Source organism: Mastomys coucha, unplaced genomic scaffold (genome assembly GCF_008632895.1).
Source record: "Mastomys coucha isolate ucsf_1 unplaced genomic scaffold, UCSF_Mcou_1 pScaffold21, whole genome shotgun sequence".
In the NCBI taxonomy this organism is placed as follows: domain Eukaryota; kingdom Metazoa; phylum Chordata; class Mammalia; order Rodentia; family Muridae; genus Mastomys; species Mastomys coucha.
In genome coordinates, this window is record NW_022196904.1 from 24477751 (window position 1) to 24499116 (window position 21366).

The following is a 21366-nucleotide window of genomic DNA, read 5'->3' on the forward strand; positions in this document are numbered from 1 at the left end:
GCCCCTTCCCCAAGGGTGGGGGCGCCCCCTGCCGGGGCCAAGGGGGCTCCCGAGTTTTCGCACAAGAGGCACTGAGATCAACCAAGCGCTATCAAGAAGGAAAACCGAGTTTTATTGGAGGTCTAAGCAGCAAGGGGTGTCCAAAAGGCAGGGCGGATGCAGGGGACGCTGGAGGTGGTCACAGGCGATCAGCTGGATGAGGAGGTGTAAGGAGCCAAGGGGGCTCTGCGGGGGTGAAAAGAGTGAGTGGCAAGCTCTCACCACGATCCCACGCTAGCACTGCGCCCCTTGCCTCCCTCCCTCCCAACCTCTCTCCCTCCTTCCTCCCATCAACTGCAGGACCTGGCTGAGTTTCTTGGAGCCAGGTGGAGGTTCTACCGCCTGCGGGTGGACAGACCTGAGAGGGACGCAGAGAGTTCTGGGGTCGGGGGGGGAGTCTGCAAACAGGGCCAACTCTCCGCCAAACCCATTCTGAGCCCAAGGAGAGGGTCTCTTGTAAACAGCTGCCCCACAAACCCCCGCAGTATCCCCGAACTCACGGCGGATGGAGCTGCGGAAAGTTCCCTCCTCTTCGTCGGGTTCCCCAGTTCTGGGAAGGGACAGACAGAGGAATTCGGATGGACCAGGGGAGGCAGCCGCTTCCGAGAACCCCCAATGCAGACCTTACTTCCCGACCCCCACCGTGGACTTGATATGGACGCGGTCCATCACAAACAGAAGCGCCCCGCTGCTGTTTCGGGGTGCGGCAGGAGGTGCTCCCTGCCTGTCACGGTGAAGGCCTCCGGGATATTGGGGAAGGTACTTGACATTGTTGGGGAGAGGGACCATCACAGCGTCTTGGGAGACTTGGGTCCAGTGAGTGACCCTAAGTCACCTTACCTCCCCGTGCCTCAGTTTCCTCCTATGCAACACGGGATTGAAGATGGAGCGCACCTCATCCGGGTGGGGTAAGGAGTACATAATAGAGAAGGAAACTGACACCTGGCGTCGGAGCGCTCACTCAAGTGTGCTAGAGGGTCGGCATGGAGGCATCTGCGATCATCTTAGCACGCAGAAGGCATGCCTACGTTTCCTGCGCTTTAAAGGTTTATTTCGAGAGGAATCCTGCGCGAGGATCGGGACTGGAGCTAAACTGGGCCGCCCTGTGAGGTGATCTCATTTCAGCGCGGCTGCTTTTGCCCAGCTTCGCCTCACCACGCTCGAGTTTCCATCTGCGGGGATGGTGGGAGCCCAGCGCCCCCACTGGCTGGGCTCTGGGCCAGGCAGAGAGGGAGCTTGACCATCGCTCCGGCCAGGAGCCTGGCTTAGGGTTTAACACACACTAAGCGCTTAATACATGTTCACTGCAGGATGGGTGCACTTGCTGCCTCGCCCCCACCGCTTCTCCACTGCGGGAGGAGCGAGGGAGGCCCAGAGGGACCACTCACCTCTGCTGTTGGTTGAATTTGCACCGACATCTCTTGCCTGTGGAGTGGGAGGGTATAGGCTGAGCTTGCCTCTTGCTCCCGCATGCCTAGGCTCGCCTCCAAACTGGGGAGGCCGCAGGGGGTGGGGCCTGGGGCGGGGCTGGAGGAAGGGTAGGGTGTGGGGCGTGGTCTGGGTGGGAGGTGAGGGGCGTGGTTTGAAGTGGGGGTTGGGGTCTGTGGGGTGCGAGGTTGGAGTCAGGGTGGGATGTGAGAGAAGTGGTTGGAGATTGAGCCTGTGTTGGGCGTGTATAGCGCGCAGGCTGTATGCGTTGTTGGGAGTGGAGCTTGGGGAGGGAAGGCTGGAGGCGGGATGGAGAAGACAGGTGCAGACACTCACTAAGGATGATGAGGATGCCCAAGATAAAGAGGATTCCAGCGATAGTGAGGCCGCCGATCCGCAGGGTGTGGTAATCTGTGGGCAGTCCCGGAGAAGGGTGACCAACAGGGAAGAGTATAGTATGCAGCGCGAGGAGGAGAGAGAAGGGAAAGGGCAGATATGAGAGGGGAGGAGAGTACAGGGTAGAGGGGAGGAGAGGACAGGGTAGAGGGGAGGAGAGTACAGGGTAGAGGGGAGGAGAGGACAGGGTAGAGGGGAGGAGAGGACAGGGTAGAGGGGAGGAGAGGACAGGGTAGAGGGGAGGAGAGGACAGGGTAGAGGAAGGAGGCAGGGAGGAAGTGGTAGAAAAGAGCGGAAAGAATGGAGAGGAGGGTGCCACTGAAAGTGGGGGCCATAGGGGGTGGGGCACCTGATACTGATAAACGATTCCAGATGAGACAGGGAGGGCAAACAGACAGGCAGGGGGGTCTAAGACAACTAGAGCAGGAGAGAGTGGAGGATGTGGTGTGTGTGTGTGTGTTTGTGTGTGTGTGTGTGTGAGAGAGAGAGAGAGAGAGAGAGAGAGAGAAAGAGAGAGAGAGACAGAGAGACAGAGAGAGAGACAGAGACAGAGAGAGACAGAGACAGACACAGAGAGAGAGAGAGACAGACAGACAGACAGACAGACAGACAGACAGAGACAGAGACAGAGGAAGTGAGAGACAGAGAGAGAGAGGGAATGGAAACACCCAGTCCCTCTCTCCAAACCCCACAGTAGCTTCCCCTCACCATAGGTGAATGGATCTGGTTCCTGCGGAGCTTCTAGAAAGAAAATTAAGATCAGCATTAAAATAGTTCCTGGGGTCTGTAACAGGAAAAGGTATAGGGGACCCTTGAGGGGCTCTACCTATCTTCTCAGGCTGGGAATTTGGGTGCCACTTAACCATTGGCTGCCAGCCTATTCTGCGACCCGGAACCTCCAGCACTGGCCCAGCACCCTGATATCTTGCAAGTTGTTCATGTTTCTGTCACTCAGAGATCCACCTTCCATCCACTCCCGCTGTTGCCTAGGAGACCCCTGATTTCCTGTTACACAGGGTCTAGGGGTCTTCTACCTGTGACCCACATGGTTGAGAAGCTGGATACCCAGGGTCTAGGGGTCTTCTACCTCTGTGACCCACATGGTTGAGAAGCTGGGTACCTCCTTTGGACTCACCTGCACTGGCCATGGAGAGGAGACACACACAGAGAGCCAGGATGTGCAGGGGAGATGCCATTGCCCTAGGGAGTCAGCCAGGGTCAAGAAATGTCCTCTGCCCTTCTCTCTTACCCTCCTAGAAAGGACCTGAACCCATAGGTTGAGTCAAGGACGGCCTAAGGACTTAAGTGCCAGCCATTCAACTTGAATGGCTCCCTTGCTTCACCTGAAACCATGTCCCTAAAACAACTCAGTAATGGGGACCAGGTGACTACACAGCATACACAACAGCAAGGCAGAGATGGGGAAAGGCAGACTGCTCGGGAGGGAGGGGGGGCTCCCACAGGCTACCCCCATCCGTTAGCTGGTCCCAGAGTCTCAAAACCTACCCTTGTAAGGGAAGCAAGCTGCCTCTGGACACAGGTGGAAGCGCTATGAGACAGACAGCAGGACATGCCCAGCCCCACCTGCCCCTACACACCTCAGCCAGTGGTCTCTCTGTACCCAGGCAGTCCCAGCTCTCCTGCCCTAGGCCTCCTGCCCGCTCTCTCCCTGACCCTGGGTATAAATATCTCCCACTTCACCCGGGAGGAATTTGCCGCACATGGGTCACCAAGGCAACAGTCCCCCCCCAACGACTCGGGGGGTCCTGTATAACACTGCTGGGGTGAGGCTCAGCCAGGAGCCACAGCCCTACCGGCCACCCCATCTCCTTTTCCTGGAAGCAGTGAGAAAAGGGGAAAACACCCTTCTCTTTGTCCGCCTCTGGGTGACATCTTTCATAACAAGACTTTAGGCTAGTGAGTGACAAGCAGCCCATGCCTGAGAGAAGTCAGATGCTGTTTCAGGGACACACATACTGGCACAGACACATTTATGGACAGGTATACACACACACACACACACACACACACACACACACACACACACACACACACCGGGTGTGGCTGGAAAGGGAACAAACAACACCCTCTCCCCAAACTGTTGTTTAGAAGAACACAGGGTGTAGACATAAGCACATAGTCCTGCTCTGGGCCTTCTGTGCCCCCAAACAGTGACAGAAACAGACCTATACAAATGAATATCTAAGCCTCACCCCCTGCCAGGGGTCTCACAGGGGCCGCTGAAAAAGGGAGGAGTCAATAACTCTCCTGCCCCAGTGCAACCCCTGTCCCCACACTCTCTCCTCCCTCTTGGGTCAGGCCTGCCTGAGAAGCCACAGGCTGGCCACTCTTGTTCCCAAAATAGGCCTCCCAGCTAGGGGAGCTGAGAGGCATGGAGGGAGGGCTGGAGGACGCTCACCCCATTCACCGCTGTCCCCTGCTGACAGAAGACCCCAAAATGTCCAGCTGTGCACCCTGGGAGCTAAGCACTTTGGACCCCCTGGCCCAGAACTGGATGCGCCACCCCCGCAGGCTCCCCTCCTGGCCACACCCCACTCTTGCCCTCCCCAACTAGCAACTGAAACTGGAGCCCAGGCTGGAGGGGGGCCAGGGGGCGGCCCCCAGCCCAGACCGCTAGCTAGGTTAACTCTCTCAGCACAGCCCCAGGAGCAGCATGTAGCTGTGTGTGGACTGGACTATGAAACACACACACACACACACACACACACAGAGAGAGAGAGAGAGAGAGAGAGAGAGAGAGAGAGAGAGAGAGAGAGAGAGAGAGAGAGAGCACCAGCTTCTAGACCAGGGTCAGAGTATGTTTTCTGCTAGGCTTCCTGGGAATCAACCCAGCTGGGGCCTAAGGTCACACTGCCTAAATGCTTACAAGGCCACTGATCTCTGACCCAGTGTTCTGCCAGTCTTTGATAGCTAGTTTTGTTTTGTTTTGTTTTTTTAATTTTAAATGTGTGGTACTTTTATTTTGCATCTGTGTTGTGCTGACTCAAATTCACCAGGAGTAACACACACACACACACACACACACACACACACACACACTGGCTATCTGTGCAGTGATATAGTCAGGCTATAATGAGACTCAGGAACCAGAAGCAGAAGGATAGAGAGTTCAAGGTCAGCCTGGCCTGCAGAGTGAGTTTGAGGCCAGCCTGAGTTATGCAGAGAGATACATACCCTTTCTCTTAAAAAACAAAAACAAAAACAATTACATTGATGTGCGTCTGTCTGCTCTGACACAGTTACACACCATCACATACAGCCCATAGGAACACATTCAGGGACAGACTCACACCCAGTACTCCCATTCCCACAGCACAGGAATTGAGGGCTGTGAGCTTAAACACACAGCCGAGCTCATAGGAACACATGCACATCAACAAATTGACCGTGGCGGCTCCTCTTCCACGTGGCCATCTGCGATGCGCACACTGTATGTTGCCTACCCCATGCATGGGCCATCAGTAAACTGGCACACAGTGAATAGCTGTCTATACTGTCACAGACACAGGGCCACACTCTCTAACGCCTCAGACTTGTATTTCATCCTGAAATCCCCATAGCCCTTAGCTTGAGTAGCCATGGTGACACCGTGGGGAAACACTTCTGATGCTCTCCCAGGCCAGACCTATTCACAGGCTTTACAGACAGAGAAACCAGGGGCCAAGCATGGGTTCAAGGTTCCTTGTTATGTGACCTTGGGCTGATCTTGGTACCTTGATATTCCTTCTCCTGTCCTGGACTACAAAATGGAGAAGCCACTAATACTCCTGGCCAGTCTCAGGGGCTCCTGAACTTGACATTTTCTTGTCATCTCCAGTTTAGAGATTGGTAAACTGAGGTCTAGGTAGCCAGAACTGATTTTCCTTAAGTCATCTTGCTGGTCAACCAAATGTCCCCAGCCTCAAGCCAGCAAACAACAACCCAGACACTATGCTCACAGACACTGTCCCTAGTCTCAGAGACCCCTGTGTCCCCTCAGCATCTCTGGTTAAAGATAACCCTGGAGTTTACACAGTGCCAAGGAGGGGAGACAGGCAGCTAGTTAGCTAATTCCAGGCCAGTCCAGCCGGAGTGACTGAAGAGCTCACTGCCCCAGGGTGTGACAGCACAATGGTTTATCGCTGTGGGACGCCAGGCTGATGACTTAGCCTCTCTGTGCCTCAGTTGCTTCCTTCTGTAAAATGGAAAGAATAGCAGTATTTCCCACAGAGGGAGGTGGTGTGATTCTCTAGAACAGCCCATGCAAAGCAGCGAGAACCCGGGCTGGTGCACAGTAAATGCCTGTTTGCATTTACGAAGTTACCAGTCTTTACTTCATCTTTCTCGGGGCAGACTGGAGGGAGAAGCTGCTGGGATGGCTCAGGCCTGTTGCTGGCCCCTTTGTGGCCCTAGCAGAAAGCTCTCTAATTGTTCTCTCTTGTGTGTTTGCAGACAGGCTGTTATTCTGCACCCTGTTGCTGGCCTCAAACTCATTATGTAGCTGAGTCTGTCTCTGACTTTTGACCTTCCTGCCTAATCCGCTGAAGGCCGGAACTACAGAAGCCATCCCCACTCTGAACCTTTATCTGTGTTCCTGTGTATGGCTGGAGATGCGACTTAGCAGAGTGTTTACTTAGCACCCATGGGGTCCTGGGCTTTGTCCTTGGCACCACATAACCTGGCAATGATAACACAGAGGCGGAAGCAGGAGGGTCGGGAGATCAAGGTCATCCTCGACTATGTACCAAGTTCAAGGCCAGCCTGAGTTACATGAAATCCTATCTAAAGAAAGTTGCTCCCAAACCTGACTGAACCTCAGAGCTGTGTTGTTAGCTCACTGAGCCTTCTCTTCAGTCTAGAGATGACAAATGAGGAAACTGAGGACCAGAGAGACTGAGTTACTCGACTGAGGCAACACAGGACAGGGCAGGACCCCAGATCTGTTTGGCTGCTGTCCTCCAACGGCACCTCAATGGTAAGAGGCTAACTGTTCCCCAGCCTTCCAACCCCAGGTAATGAAGTGGTTGCTCCTACTAAGCTTGAACCAACTGGTCTGATGAAGCTAATCGTTTAAGAGTCTCATGCTTCAGATTCCCCATTTTAGGAGCAGGGATCGTAAGTCAGGGACAGCAACACCCCACCTCACAGGGTTGTTGTGACGTCAATGGGCTAACACATGGAAAACCTGGCACACAGTCGAACGTGGTGGCACCTGCCATCCAGCACTTGGGAGGCTAAGCCAGGAGAATCATGAGCTTGAGGGCTGCCTGGGCTACAAAATGAATCATGGGCCAGTCTCAAAAGCAAGTAAGCAAGGAAAAACAAACAAATAAACAAACAAAAAACAAAACAAAACAAGAAACAAGGGGCATGGGAAGGACCAGGATGTTGGTGGGCTGTGTGTGATTTACACATTTTTCTCATTTAACAAAGGGAATACGTCTTAGTTTCTAAAAGGATGGAAACACCCAGTTATCCACAAATCCTCGAATTCCAACCTCCAAGGCAGGGACACAGAACGATACAGAGGGGCCCTGAGCCAGCTTCCTGGGGCTGTAAATGAGTCATGAGAATGACAGTGAAGCTTTAGGATGAAGATCAATAGATTTGATGTGGAGGAGAGAGGTGGCATTAGTGTTTGTATCCAGCCTTGGATCTCATAGAGTTAATTACTGGATTCAGGCCAGCTGTTTTACCGACGGTGGCCACCAGGGGGAGCAGCTGGACTGGTGCTGGCCTGGTGGTGCTTTGGTGAGTGGGTGGACCACACCCTCCAAGAGAAGGAGCTGGCCAGGAACAGCTAGCTAGGATATCCCCCATCCCCCAGTGGCTTCTTCTCCTAGCCCGCCCATCTGCAGTCTGCAGAGCCATCTGGTCTCCACCCTGGGGACATCCTTCCCACTCTCCCCAACTGGGGTTGAGTGGGGACTCTGATGAGGGGGTTGGTTGGGAGTGCTTAGGGTGGCAGCCTTGGCGGCCCCGCCCCCTCCAAGGCCATTCAATCCCTTCCCTGGGCCTTTTCTTCCTATGGCCTCTGACCTCCTCCTTCCTACCCTTCTGCTGGGCACATCCCAGGCCACAGCAAGTGAGACCAGCGTGAGAGGACACCCACAAAGTACTGGAAACTTGAAACAGGGCAGGGAGGTGAGAGTTACAGACACCAGGCAGAAGGACCAGGACAGACAGACAGACAGACAGACAGACAGACAGGCAAGCAGGCAGACAGGCACACACACACACATACACACACACACCAGAGACCTAGAGGTCAAACCAGAGAGGCAAAGACAGAGAGACAGAGATCGCAGAGGGTGGGAAACAGAATAATAGAAAGATAGGGAAAGAAAGATACTGATAGAAACTCCTGCACTCCAGATACAGGAAGAGAGGCACAGGCTGGAGGAGGGAACAAGGCCAGCCAGCCACAGGACAGCCTGGCCAGAAGCAGGATGGAGGGGCATCCCAGGGAGATGTAGTGGTTCTGGTGTGGCAGGGTGGGGACAGAGGGAGCCTGGGCTGGGACAGGGGCATGGGAGGGGTAGGCATTCTGTTGTTCCTGTTGGCATGGACTGGGGCAGGAGTGGCCTGGAGTCCCCCCAAGGGAAAGTGTCCTCCACGCTGCTCCTGCTCCAAGGAGAGCACCCTGTGTGAGGGCTCCCCCGAGCTGCCCGAGAGCTTCTCCACCACGCTCCTGTCACTGTGAGTGCCAGGCCCTGTGTGGGCTGAAAGGGAGGGAGGAATCCTGAGACGCCAGGATTTGGGGTGGGGTGTCAAGGTCTCTCAGAATCTTGGACACCAAAGAATTCCGGGCTGTCTGAAAGATTTGGAAAGGTGCAGGTTGGGGGAGTCCTGAAGGCAAGGGGGAAGAGTGGCAGCACTTGAAGTGCCATATCCAGGGGCTGGATGCTGCCAGAGGGACATTGGCCACGTGTGTGGGGGAAACAGGAGACACCCCAGGCCAACATGGCAGGCCAGGGCCTCCAGAGCAGCCAAGACCTCTGATTTGAGAGAGGAGAATCAGAATGGTTTTCTGCTCAGTAATCTCTGCCCATGTCCCCAGCTCTCTCGTCAGGATGGGGTTCTCCCGGCTGAAGGCTGGCAGCTTCTTAAAGATGCCGTCATTGCACCTGCTGTGAGTGAGGTTTGGCTGGGCTCACAATACACTGCTTAAGAGAATGGATTTTCTTACCCGGGCATGGGGGGCTGTGTGCAGGCATGCACTTGTGTGTATGTGTGCCTACACAAATGTGGTATGTGTGTGGTGTGTGTGTAGGCACATGCATGTGTGAGGGTATGTGCATGCACTTGTGTGTATGTGCATACATGCATGTGGGGCGTGTGCACATGTGTGTGCATGTATGTGAGATGTGTGTGCTCATGTATGTGTGTGTGTTCACACACTTACATGCATGGGGCTTTTCAGACACCTGTAAGGATGTATGTTTATGTATCATGTGTGTTTATGGAGGCCCCTGTGTCCGTTTAGATGGCTCCATGCTTGCACGTGTGGCTTTGGGTTGGATGAGGGCTAAGGGTACAGTGACAGATACTGGTCTGCAGCTCTGACAACACTGCCCTGCCCTCTCCCAGCCTCTTCACATCCAATACCTTCTCTATAATTGAGGGTGACGCTTTCATCGGCCTGTCCTACCTGCAGTACCTGTGAGTATAGCCAGAGGTTGGGAAAGGTGGGCTTGGAGGTGTGGGCAAGACTCTCTCTGACTCCTTCAGGAAGGGGAGGGAGGGAGATGGTGCACAGAGGCATCTGGACAATGGCAGGCTCCTAGCAGGAAGTCTGTAGTGTGGGCAACTCAGGTCAGGAGGGAATCTCACCTCTGCAAAGGAAGCTGGGCCTGGTGCCTCAGGCCTGTAATCTCAGCTTTTTCAGGAGACTGAGGCAGGAGGATGGCTAATTCAAGGCCTGCTTGGGCCCTGTCTCATATGGAGTAAGAAATAAAATAAACAGCCATGCAGTGTGGCACACACCTTTAATCCCAGCACTTGGGAGGCAGAGGCAGGTGGATTTCTGAGTTTGAGGCCAGCCTGGTCTACAGAGTGAGTTCCAGGACAGCCAGGACTACACAGAGAAACCCTGTCTCGAAAACCTAACTAACTAACTAACTAACTAACTAACTAACTAACTAACTAAAGAAAGAAAGATAGAAAGAAAGAAAGAAGCAAACAAACAAACAAACTAAAAGACTAGAAATATATCTCAGAAGAAGGTGCTTGCCTAGCTTGTGTGAGACCCCAGGTTTCACTTTTAGCTCGGAAAACCAAGAATCAACAAAGGACCTAGGGAGCCAGACTCCATTGTCCTGACGCAGGGGGGCTCCAGGAAGGCAGTATACAGAGCGGTCAGGAGCAGGAAACACGTGAGAGTACTGGGACACAGCTTATGCACCGACCATGTGACGGGGGTGTCGGGGCTGGACCGGATGGCAGAGGGGATAGCAGTAGGACAGGGTTGCGGTCCTGCTGGTAGCCTGGTGACTCTGGTGTGGATGATGGTCTGTAGGAGGTGTCCTGTAACTGAAGGAGAAGAAATGGTGGTTCTGTTTCTACTGATGGACTGGGAGGGATGTGACCAAAGTGGCTGCCACAATAGTGTTGGTATTATTAGAAATATCTACAAGGCACATGAGGCTTGTGTTTGTGAAGATGACCAGTGTAGAGGTGTGTGTTGATGTTGGTCATGGCTGTGGTTGGAATGTTGGTGGAAATCTTCTAGGTTTGTGTTTTGGGAGCCCTTTTCTATTTGTTTTGTGATACTGGGAATGAAAACTGGGACCTTGGGCAAACAAAAGTAGTTCCATACCCCTCACTGGGGGATTCTAGGCAGGGGCTCTACCACTGAGCCACGCCCTCAGCCCCTCACTGGGGGATTCTAGGCAGGGGCTCTACCACTGAGCCACACCCCCAGCCCCTCACTGGGGGATTCTAGGCAGGGGCTCTACCACTGAACCAAACTATATGTGTAGCCCCTCACTAGCAGATTCTAGGTAAGCACTCTATCTCTGAGGCATACCTCAGCCCAGGTGGCATGCTTTTAAAAAATATTTTTAAATTGCATTTATTTTGGGGGCGGGGTCACAGTGCATGTGCCCTGGCCCAAGTATAGAAGTCAGAGGACAATTAGTAGAGTCTCTCCTTCTACCACATGGATACCAGGAATCAAACCTGAGGCCAACTGCCTCTACTTGCTGAGCCGTGCCCCAGCCCTGTTGTTAGTTTTGATGATGCTGTTGGTTCTGAGTTTACCAAGGATGAGTGAAATTCCTGATGCTGGTATATATCCATGAAAACCGTGATCGTACTAGTGGTAGTGATAGATGGTGTGAACGTTGGTGATGATGGCGATGCTGCCGGTGCCCGCTGAAGTTTGTAACAATGGTGGAAGTGTTGGTGTTATAGAAGTAGTCTTGGTTCTGGTCATGAAGCTGTGATACTGGGGACACGGTCAGCCTTGTTGGTGTGGGGGTTGGTAGTGCGTGTTGATGGAGGGAGGTGACAGCATGGTGCTGGGGTTAATGGCATTAGTGGTACTGAGCTCAGCGATGGTGAGAGGCACACATTCAGGAGATGCCCGCAGTGGCGTTGGCCATACCTGGTGCCACTGGTGCCCGGGTGGTGGTGGTGATAATGGCGGCCATGTCTATGATAAGCTTGACCATGAACAGAGAGCCAAGACCTTTGGCTACTGCGAGGGTGGCCCTGATGAAGAGTGGTTCCTTGTGGTCACAAAAGGTGAGAGAGGAAAAACCAGCCTTGCAATGGTTTTCTAGGGCCACTTTGTCCAGCGCTGTGGGCTTCCCCCTCACCCCACCCTCTCTCCACAGCTTCATTGAGGACAACAAGATCGGCTCCATCTCCAAGAACGCCCTGAGGGGACTTCGCTCACTCACCCACCTGTGTGTATCTCCACAGCCCAGTCCTCCACCATAGGCAGCCCAACCCACCCTCAAGGCCATAGCATCTCCTGGCCCTGGCTGACATTCTTTCTTCTCCCCGCTCCATCAGAAGCCTGGCTAACAACCACCTTGAGGCTCTACCCAGATTCCTGTTCCGAGGCTTGGAGACTCTGACTCATGTGTGAGTTCAGTCTCAGGGGGCAGCGGGTGAGGCTTGGGAATGCTTTTAAGGGGGAGATCTGGGCCTTCTTTGGGTAGCTCATGTGACTACGCTTCCTTTATACTTTGCTGTCATCTGAGGGTGCCATCCTCGACCCTCAGATGACTCGGCCTCTAAACCACAGAAACTGGGTCACAGCTTCCCTCCTGGATTCTTACCCCAGGGACCTCCGTGGTAACCCGTTCCAGTGCGACTGCCGAGTACTTTGGTTGCTACAGTGGATGCCTACGGTGAATGCCAGTGTGGGCACGGGGGCCTGTGCGGGCCCCCCTACCCTTGCTCAAATACAACTGAATCACCTTGACCCTAAGAAGTTCAAGTGTAGAGCCACAGGTGAAGGCTTCCTGCCCCTCCCCAATTCCCAGGGGTGGGAGGGACAACAGGCCCTCAGATAGGAGATGGTGGAGGTAGCCATAAAGCTGAAGAGATAACCTCCCCGTGCCTCAGTTTCTTCATTTGTAAAGCAGTAATCCCAGATCTTGGGGCAGAGCAGGGGTCAACACTGGGCAGGATTTTTCTTTTTTCTTTTTGACAGGATCTCAATTCACAGACAAGGCTGACATTGAACTTGTGATCCTCCTGCCTCTGTCACCTTCTGTGTGCTGCAGTTGCAAGCATGAATGACCACACCTGGTTTCTGCACAGCTTTTGATGCCAGTTCTGGGACAAGAGGCTATTTTTATTGTTGTTGTTGCTATTGTTGTTATTTTTGTTATACGTATGTGTGTATGTCTGTGTACTGGTGTGTGTATTCAAGTGCAGCTGCCCTTAAAGGCCAGAGGTGTTGGATCTCTTGGAATTGGAGTTATAGCCGGCTGTAAACTGTTCTGACTGGGTTCTGACTGGAACCTAACTCTGGTTCTCTGCAAGAACAGAAGCCTTCTAACCGGGAGCCATCTCTCCAGCCCTTATTGCTTGCTACTGTTGTCTTGTTTTCTGAAACAGTGTTTCACTGTGTGGCCCAGCCTGGCCTCAACACTTGCAGCAATCCTCTGGTCTCAGCCTCCCAGTGAGGGGTGTGTGAGTGTGTGTGTGTGTGTGTGTGTGTGTGTGTTGTGGTGGTGGTGGAAGGCATACACTATCACACCTACCTTACAAGAGGCTGTAAACATCCCCTCTTCAGAATCCCTCCTTTGTACCCACTTTGTGCTGAGAGCTGCGGATACCTCTCTCGTTCCTGGAGCTTGCCTTCTTTTTGCCTTTGCACAAATACGTAACATATATTGTGACACTTTTCTGAGTGCTGGGTCATCCGGGAGGACCGCAGTGACTTGCATGCCCCTGGGTGTTGCCCTCCCTGAGGCTACTGTTGCGGAAAAGTCAGGGAACCCAAACAGTCCAGAAATGATCTTTCCAAAATAGGGAGGTGCAGGCAGTGGGTGGTGTGGGAGTTAGAAGCACAGGCGAAGCACCGAGTCAGAACTGGAGAGGCCCAGAGCCAGGATGAGGGAAGCAAGGCAGGGTTTAAACAGCAGGGATCACTTCTTTTTTTAAAGTGTGTGTGTTGAGGGGCTGCATATGTACCATGGCACATGTGCCGAGCTCTCCTTCCATCATATGGGTTCTGGGACTGAACTCAGCTCCATGAGACTTGACGGCAAATGCTCTTACCCACTGAGCCATTTCAGCAGCCTGGGAAGGGAGCATGATTTAAAAGAAAATTTAAGAAGATACTGCAGGGCATGGTGGTTCCTGCTTGTAATCCTAGCACTAGAAGAGCTGAGGCTGGAGGATTGTGAACTTGAGGCCAGCTTGAGCTATCTAGTAAAGTCCCATTGAGAGAGAGGTGGGGGGAGCAGGAGCAGGGGAGAGGAAGAGGGAGGAGAGGGAGGAGAAGGAGAAGAAGAGAAATAAGAGAGATTCCTTTTGTGTAAATGTCCCTGGTGGTGATGCATACCTCTAATCCCAGCACTCAGGGAGGCAGAAAAAGGCTGATCTCTGTGAGTTCAAGCCCATCCTGGTCTACAGAGTGAGTTCCAGGACAGATAGGGCTACACAAAGAAACCCTAACTCACCCCTGCCACCCAAAAGAATTCTCTGGGCTGGTAAGATGGTTCAGTAGGCAAGAACTCTTGCTACCAAGCTTGATGACCTGGGTTCAAACTCCAGAACCCATGTGATGGAAAGAAAGAACCAGCTCCTACACATGTGCCCTCTAACCACACATGCATCATACGTGCAACCCCACACATGAACACAAATGGGACCATATGAGCTGCCTGCATGGGCGGGGTGGTCCCTAGTTAATGCCTTTGTTCTCATGGTTCAAGCAAGGTTGTGACATCTGCATGTGCTTTCGGGTGCAGCAAAAAGGAGGTGGAGGAGGCTAGGTTGAGGACGTTTTGTTCGCACAACAAGGCGAACATCACACTTTGTGTTTTGGTGTGAACTTGATCATGGTATCTTGGAAGTAGGTTGGTAGGAGTGCTGGAACATTCTAGCAAGACTGCCTGGTGGTCATCTCCCTGCTTCATGGAAAAAGTGGTGTGTGTGTGGGGGGGCAAACAGACAGACAGACAGACAGACAGACACAGAAAGACATTAGGGATTAAACTAAGAGCCTTCCACATGTTAGGCAAGTATTCTACCACTGAACCATGGGGGGAGTCTAGGCAGGGGCTCTACCATTGAGCTGCACCCCCAGCCCCTTACTGAGGATCTCTGGTCAGGAGAATCTACCAATGAGCTGCATATATCTCTGGCCTCATTTTACTTTCTTTTCTTTCTTTCTTTTTTCTTTTTTCTTTTTTTGGTTTTTCAAGACAGGGTTTCTCTGTGTAGCCCAGGCTGTCCTTGAACTCACTCTGTAGACCAGGCTGGCCCTGAACTTAGAAATCTGCCTGACTCTGCCTCCTAAGTGCTGGGATTAAAGGTGTGCGCCACCACTGCCCACATTCTTGTTTTAGACAGGGTCTCTCTTAAGCTGCCCAGGCTATCCCGACTCCAGTATCCCAGACATGCCTTGAGCCGTCAATCCTCAGGCCTCGTTCTCTTAAGGGGCTGGGTTAACAGGCTTGTCTTCCGTGTCCCAGCTCCAGTTGGGGAGAATGTAGGTTGTTGATAGCTGGCTGCCTGGCCCACTTTTCCTCACGTTCTCGTGGTAACAGAGTGTAGCTCCCAGGAATGTTGTTGTCAAGTTTAGCTGAGTGACTAAACATGTCTTTTGCTTTGTTTTGTGTTTTTGAAACAGGGTCACACTATGTAGCCCAGGCTGACCAGCAACCAGAGATCCTCCTGCCTCAGCTTCCTACGGTCACAGGCATGTGCCACAACATCTAAGTAAAACAGTTTCTGAGGGACGATTTGATGATGCCACACAGCATTTGAAAAGAAAGATGTTCGAGTTTCTGAGAGTTAACACATCTATAGAGGGAAAGGTTCTGTTCTATAGGTCCCTATGTGGAGAACACTATGAATTCTTATTTCAAAGACGCATGCGTTAACCAAAGCTCAGCAGTGAGGTCCCCTGCCCACCCCTAGGCACCCCTGACTCTCTTGCTGCCCCTAGAACTGTCCTGGCTCCAGACTGTTGGGGAGTCGGCACTGAGCGTGGAGTCCTTCTCCTATCAGGGGGAACCTCACATGGTCCTGGCCCAGCCCTTCGCAGGCCGTTGCCTGATTCTGGTGTGGGACTACAGCCTGCAGCGCTTCAGGCCTGAGGAAGAGCTGTCCGGTGAGCTCCCCTCCTATCCTATCCCGGCCTCTTCCCTCCAGTCCTCATGTTGCCACTGAGCCTGACTGTGTCCTACCCTCCCTTACAGCGCCCTCAGTGGTGTCCTGCAAGCCTCTGGTGTTGGGCCCACGCCTCTTCATACTGGCTGCCCGCCTATGGGGAGGCTCACAGCTGTGGTCGCGGTCCAGCCCCGACCTGCGTCTGACCCCTGTGCAGGTCCTAGCCCCTCAACGGCTGTTGCGACCCAATGATGCTGAGCTCCTGTGGCTGGACGGGCAGCCCTGCTTCGTGGTGGCTGATGCCTCCAAGGCTGGCAGCACCACACTGCTGTGTCGTGATGGGCCGGGCTTCTACCCGCGCCAGAGCCTGCATGCATGGCACCGGGACACCGATGCAGAGGCCCTGGAGCTGGATGGCCGACCACATCTGTTGCTTGCTTCGGCCTCCCAGAGGCCTGTGCTCTTTCACTGGTTTGGTGGCCGCTTCGAGAGGCGCACAGACATCCCAGAGGCAGAGGACGTCTACGCCACAAAACACTTTCAGGCTGGAGGAGACGTGTTCCTGTGCCTGACGCGATACATTGGGGACTCCATGGTGAGGCCGGGGGCAGGTAGTGGAAGCCAGGCCTGATCCCACGAGCTGAACCCTCATTTGCCAGGGGGCTGGACCACTGTTTCAGCAACCCTCTTACTGGTGAACTCCAGGAATGGGTTCTACCACTGAGCCTCACCCACAACTAATCCATGATGAATTCTAGGCAAGCAAGCCCTACTAAGCCACGCCCCCAGCCCCTTTCTAGTGAATTCCATGCTTAAGCACTGTAGCTGAGCTATGCTCCCAACCCTCGCTGGTGAATTCTAAGCAAGTGCTTACCTGCTAAACTATGGCCCTTGGTTTTATGAAACAGAGACTCAACTAGGATCTTAATATACAGTCCAGGCTGGCTTCAAACCAACATGACCTGCTCCAAGATTCTGAATTTGCTCTGTTAAGCTTGGCCCCCTGTCTCTCTAGAACATTCCACACCCTTCCTGTTAGGACAGGTTGAGCTATGTTAGCTCCGTCTCATTGCCTCCAGGATTATCTCTTCAGAGTGAGGCACAGTCAGGGACAGATTCCCACCCTACAACTCAATTATTCAAGGGGTCTCCAGGAGGAAGTAATGGAGATTAGAATGGGAACTGGAGATCAGATATGAGAGTAGAGAAGGTGGAAGCTGGGTCAGGGTATAGCCAGAACAGATGGGGATAAACACATAACATATGGCAATTAAGATCAGCAGACCGTTGCTGGGTATTCTGTGTGGTGTGTGAGGCAGAGAGAAAGGTCTAGGACAATGTCCCTCTACAAGCAGACAAATGTTATCTGTAAGTTATGAAAGCTGCATCGTGTTGGTGTCACAGAGGCCTGTCATCTCAGCACCAGGGAGGCTGAGGCAGAAAGGTCAGTCAATGCCAGGCTAGCAAGGCTCTCAAAAGGGGGAGGGGCTATGGGTAAACTGAATACCTAAAGGCTCGAGTTCCGAGTCCTGTGGAGCATCTAGGATGACAGGCTGGCTCCGTGTCTCATGACCCAGTGTCTAACTGCTTCCAAATCCTGCAGGTCATGCGCTGGGATGGCTCTATGTTCCGTCTGTTACAGCAACTTCCATCCCGAGGGTCCCACGTCTTCCAGCCACTACGAATTGCCAGCGACCAGTTGGCCATCCTGGGCAGCGACTTCGCCTTCAGCCAAGTCTTCCGCTTTGAGCCCGATAAAGGAATCCTGGAGCCACTGCAGGAGCTGGGCCCACCGGCCTTGGTGGCCCCCAGAGCCTTTGCCCAAGTCACCGTAGCAGGAAGACGCTTTCTATTCGCAGCGTGCTTCAAGGGCCCCACGCAGATCTACCAGCACCATGAGTTGGATCTCAGTGCCTGAGAAACACCCTGGAAGTGGTTGTGGGGCTGGCAAGGACATCCTGGGATATCTGGGTAACCTCTCCAGCCTGGCCTCCAGTCCTGTGTGATGCAGACCTCTAGCCAAGTGCATCATCAGCCTGGGTTAGGCTTAGCCCACCTTTTGGAGCATTTGTACCGTAGGGGTAAGTGGGAGGTCTCTTTACTCCCAACTATGTTTAGGGTCCCTCCAGTCTGAAGCCACATTTTGACTAAGGACAGATGCTCCCTTAGACAACTTCTTGGGAGTTCAGCCTGGAACACAGCTTAGAGCTGGGACACAGAAACCAAACGGGCAAACTGCTGGGCTCCAAGTGGTCTGGACATCCGCCCTCAATGTCCCCTTGGTCCTGTTCCATATAAAGTACCGAGAGAGAGAGCACTCCTTTCCACTCAAACCTAATCTTGCTATTGGCCTTCGTGGAGGAGTATGCGTCTCTGTGTCGTGTCGGCACAATTACTGGGCAGTTTCTTGGCCTGATACTTTGCTGCCTGTACGCATGTCTGCTTCCAAAGGCTGATTGCTTCTACGCATGCACAGTAAAAGTGATGCGGCAAAGATGAGTTTAGAGGCATCACAGACATCACTCGGTACCCCTTTTCAGAATGTGACAGGGGCAAGAACAGAGAGTGTATGTGTTCAATAAACGCCCTGAGCACCGACCTTGCCCACTCTGTGGGCTCAAGACGGGAGCCTCTTGTTGAGGCCGGTGATGTCTCTGGGTGGGACCTTGGGCAGGAATTTTGAAATGTTTTAGGCATTTTCTGGGGTGGCACATGGGAGTCATTCTGGAGGTCCTGATGGATACTGAGGAGTCTCAAAAGAGCTAGGGGTCAGTGGAGGGTCTCACACTGTGTGGCCACTGTGGATGATCAGTGGTGTCCTGGGAAATTACAGGTCTCACAGGGACAGCTGGTGAATGGAAAGGTCTTGTGATAAAGTGGGATCCTCTCAACATGAATGAGGAGACCACTGCAGGGGTTTGGGGGGAGGCAGCTAAAGTATCAGTGTGGCCTCAACACGGTGTGATGAGCCAATTATATAGTTATTCTCAATGTCAACCAGTGCACCCATAACACATGCTATTCGGGCTCTTTTTCACTCCTGGAAGTGTCCCTAGTTTGCCATGAGAACTTAAGTGGCACAGGAGGCTGCCCATGGATGGAAAGGGCAAATTCCACGCCCACCATAAGGCCATCCCGTGCAGGTCCACCCCAGCATCTGCCCACCTCTTCGCTGCTGACAGCAGCACTCCAAGCTCCATACAGAGTCTCTGGCACACCTGAACATGGTGTAAAATCATTTTATATTAAAAACTGAACAAAGAGCCCGCTACCACAAGGGGTGAGATGAGGCTCAGGGAAGGCAGTGTCAGGAGAGGAGGGGACCAACCATCTCAGAGTTCAAGCCCACCTCCAGAGCCAGGACCTGTGCTCTTTTAACTGGTCCATCTTCAGCAGTTGTGAGCAGAGCCTGGTAGAGGGAATGGAGTCAGTTTGCAAGAGCCTCCCCCGTTCCTTCTCCCCGATTCAGGCACGTTCCCACTCCGACTTCCACTTGTGACCGTTACCCCCATATGCACCCCCAACCATCCTAAGTGTCATACCTGGTGTGATGAGTGGTGGCCCATCTCCTGGACGGTGACTAAGGAAATAAATGAGATAATGTCCAAATAAATCCTCCTCGGTCTATCCTCTCCCTTAGGGCTAAAGGAGTCTCAGGTTGTCCAGTTTCTTGGCTGGTTTCCCACTGTATGTCTATGCAGAGCTAAATGTACCAATAAGGACCAAAGCTTTCTCGGGATGGTTTGTCCAGGAGACCCCAGGGCAGAGCACCCAGGCCTGAGCACTTTGCACAAGGCTTAGTCTTTTTTTGAGCATGCCCAGAACCCATCTCACCTGGGTTTCTGGCTGAATTTACATTTGCATTTGCCACCTGTAGGAGAGAGGTGTGGTCAGAGGAAAAAACAGAGGCCCCCTCCCTGCTCCCTCCCTCCCAGAGCTCCCGTACTCACTCATAAGGACTATAATGCCCAGGGCACAGAGAATCCCTGCACAGATGAGCCCACCGACTCGGAGGCTGTGCCAATCTGAGAGAGAGACAAAGGGGACCTCAAAGCTAGCCCAGTTCCATCTTCCCTATCTCCCAACTCACTTGACAGCAGTAAAAGAGACCAGCAAACCCAGCCCCATCGTGCAAGCATTGCAGCTCATATCCAAGCAAACAAGATATCTGATGTCCATGGGGGGGGGGGATCAGTATGGAGGATGGGAAGTCAAGGGGGTGGTCTTTAGAGGGGGTAGTCAGTCAAGAGCTCTCTGAGGAGGTCCCGTCGGAACAGAGATCTGCAGTAAGGCAAAGGGTAGCCATGAAGACCGGGAAGAAAAGGGTCCAGGAGGAAGGACTAGTAGGTGCTAAAGTCCTGAGCACCTAGGGATGAGGAAAAGGAGAGGGGACCGAGCAAGGGGCGGCTCCTGATGGAAGCTGGAAACATGGAAGATTGGGGTATAGAATTCCCTATCTTCTTTAGAAAGATTTTCATGACCAGCTCTCTGGTGGTTGACCTGAAACTGTCTCTTGTGGACTGGACTCAGGTCGTATCTGTGCCTGTCTTAGATTCCTCCTCGAAGTTGATACCTTTCACCTACCTGGGTGCTCAGTGACCCAACCCAAAATCTCTCCTATCCTGGCCCCTGGGTCATGCTAAACTGTCAGTCATCCTCCCGTGGGACCCTTGGCACAAAATACTGTTACCGTGCAGGATGGGGAAGAAGCCAAGAGAGGACTCAGTTCTTACCATAGTAGAAAGGGCTATCTTTATCTGCAAGGAGAAAGACACACACATGAATCTGTGACAGTAGGGGTCTTGGGAAAGTGGGGTGGGGGATGGGCTCTGACTCACCTTCAGGGTCATTGGCATCCAAAGTAGGCAGGCCTGTGGGGGACAAGAAGAAACAGGTGATGCCTAAGGTGGCCTTAGCAGAGCCCACAGCAGGATCCATGGAGATTCATTACCTGTGAGTAATGTTCCATGAGGGAACAGGCCCACCTCATAGTTATCTAACTACTGGCTAGTCCCACCTGGACTTGCAACTTCATGGAGATACGGGCTAGCCCACCCACCCGCACCTCTGAGGCACGCCACCAGAAACATTGTTTCCAGCCTCTGGGCTGGGCCACGCCTCCTGCAGGAGAAACCTGCTTTTCAAGATAGCAGATGGCTCCTGTTCCCAGGGCTGTTTCTTTCACACCAGCACTGCTTACATACTGTCTTGTTGGCCCCAGCACGGCTACACCCCACAGTTATTTGGGTCTTCTGACCTTTCCCCTTTGAAATGACACACAGTCAGCCACTTAAGTTCAGTCCCACGTCCCTTTCCCAAACAGAAAGCTACTTGTGCCCAAAGAACAGTAAAGTAAAAAGTGATTTAAAAGGGTGGGGGCCCCAGGAGAGAGGTGGCTCAGTGGTTAAGAGCAACGGCTGTTCTTGTAGAGGACCTAGGTTCAGTCTGCAGCACCCACAGGACGCTTCAGAACCATCTGTAACTCCAGTTCCAGGGCATCGGATGCCCTCTTCTGGCCTCCGCAGTTACCAAGCACAGGCACACAGGCAAAACAATCATACACATAAATAATTTAGAAAGAAAATATGATGGCTTGCTCCTAGGGAACGACACCCAAAGTTGTCCTCTGGCTGCCAACATGCATAAGCAGGCATATGCATGCACAGCTGCACACAGTCATGCACAGGCAGAGGAGAGGCG

The 21366-nt window shown here is 53.0% G+C and overlaps 3 protein-coding genes across 12 annotated transcripts in view; 1 reads left to right on the forward strand and 2 right to left on the reverse strand.

Annotated features, from left to right (window-relative positions):
- Lgi4 (leucine rich repeat LGI family member 4) overlaps positions 1-19306 on the forward strand; it is a 29483-nt gene extending 10177 nt beyond the window's left edge. For 4 of the 6 annotated variants that reach the window (XM_031386139.1, XM_031386137.1, XM_031386138.1 and 1 more), the window contains 9 exons: positions 6718-6838; positions 8924-8995; positions 9454-9525; positions 11703-11774; positions 11884-11955; positions 12158-12327; positions 15503-15667; positions 15756-16261; positions 17270-19306. In XM_031386139.1, coding sequence (XP_031241999.1) covers positions 8937-8995; positions 9454-9525; positions 11703-11774; positions 11884-11955; positions 12158-12327; positions 15503-15667; positions 15756-16261; positions 17270-17584 — 1431 coding nt within the window. In that variant the 5' untranslated portion in view covers positions 6718-6838; positions 8924-8936 and the 3' untranslated portion in view covers positions 17585-19306. Of the gene's footprint in view, positions 1-6717; positions 6839-7725; positions 8563-8923; positions 8996-9453; positions 9526-11702; positions 11775-11883; positions 11956-12157; positions 12328-15502; positions 15668-15755; positions 16262-17269 lie in introns of those variants that run through there. The other 2 variants (XM_031386133.1, XM_031386134.1) reach the window with 2 other exon arrangements.
- On the reverse strand, positions 90-4425 carry Fxyd1 (FXYD domain containing ion transport regulator 1). 5 transcript variants are annotated; one of them, XM_031386143.1, is made up of 8 exons: positions 4283-4425; positions 2999-3063; positions 2572-2604; positions 1804-1878; positions 1428-1464; positions 540-589; positions 343-397; positions 90-225 (listed from the first exon to the last, which is right to left on the reverse strand). In XM_031386143.1, the coding sequence occupies exons 1-7, from the start codon at positions 4285-4287 to the stop codon at positions 375-377; spliced, it is 288 nt and encodes a 95-aa protein (XP_031242003.1). In that variant the 5' UTR covers positions 4288-4425; the 3' UTR covers positions 90-225; positions 343-374. The 5 variants fall into 5 exon arrangements, with proteins under 5 accessions (XP_031242003.1, XP_031242004.1, XP_031242006.1 ...); XM_031386144.1 differs by having other exon boundaries at positions 2999-3127; XM_031386146.1 differs by lacking the exon at positions 4283-4425 and adding an exon at positions 3462-3550.
- The window catches only part of Fxyd3 (FXYD domain containing ion transport regulator 3), a 6644-nt gene continuing 4169 nt past the window's right edge, over positions 18892-21366 (reverse strand). Inside the window, exons 3-8 of the mRNA XM_031386148.1 lie at positions 20505-20537; positions 20400-20423; positions 19617-19691; positions 19501-19537; positions 19209-19246; positions 18892-19075 (exon numbers count right to left, since the gene is read on the reverse strand). Coding sequence (XP_031242008.1) covers positions 19056-19075; positions 19209-19246; positions 19501-19537; positions 19617-19691; positions 20400-20423; positions 20505-20537 — 227 coding nt within the window. The 3' untranslated portion in view covers positions 18892-19055. The remainder of the gene's footprint in view (positions 19076-19208; positions 19247-19500; positions 19538-19616; positions 19692-20399; positions 20424-20504; positions 20538-21366) is intronic.

Bases quoted from the DNA above. Each gene is read 5' to 3' on its own strand.
- Fxyd1 (XM_031386143.1), bottom strand. The intron at 590-1,427 runs GTGAGTGGTCCC...GTCCCTTCCCAG, and splicing joins AAATTCAACCAACAGCAGAG to AACTGGGGAACCCGACGAAG. The intron at 398-539 runs GTGAGTTCGGGG...CGTCCCTCTCAG, and splicing joins TTTCCGCAGCTCCATCCGCC to GTCTGTCCACCCGCAGGCGG.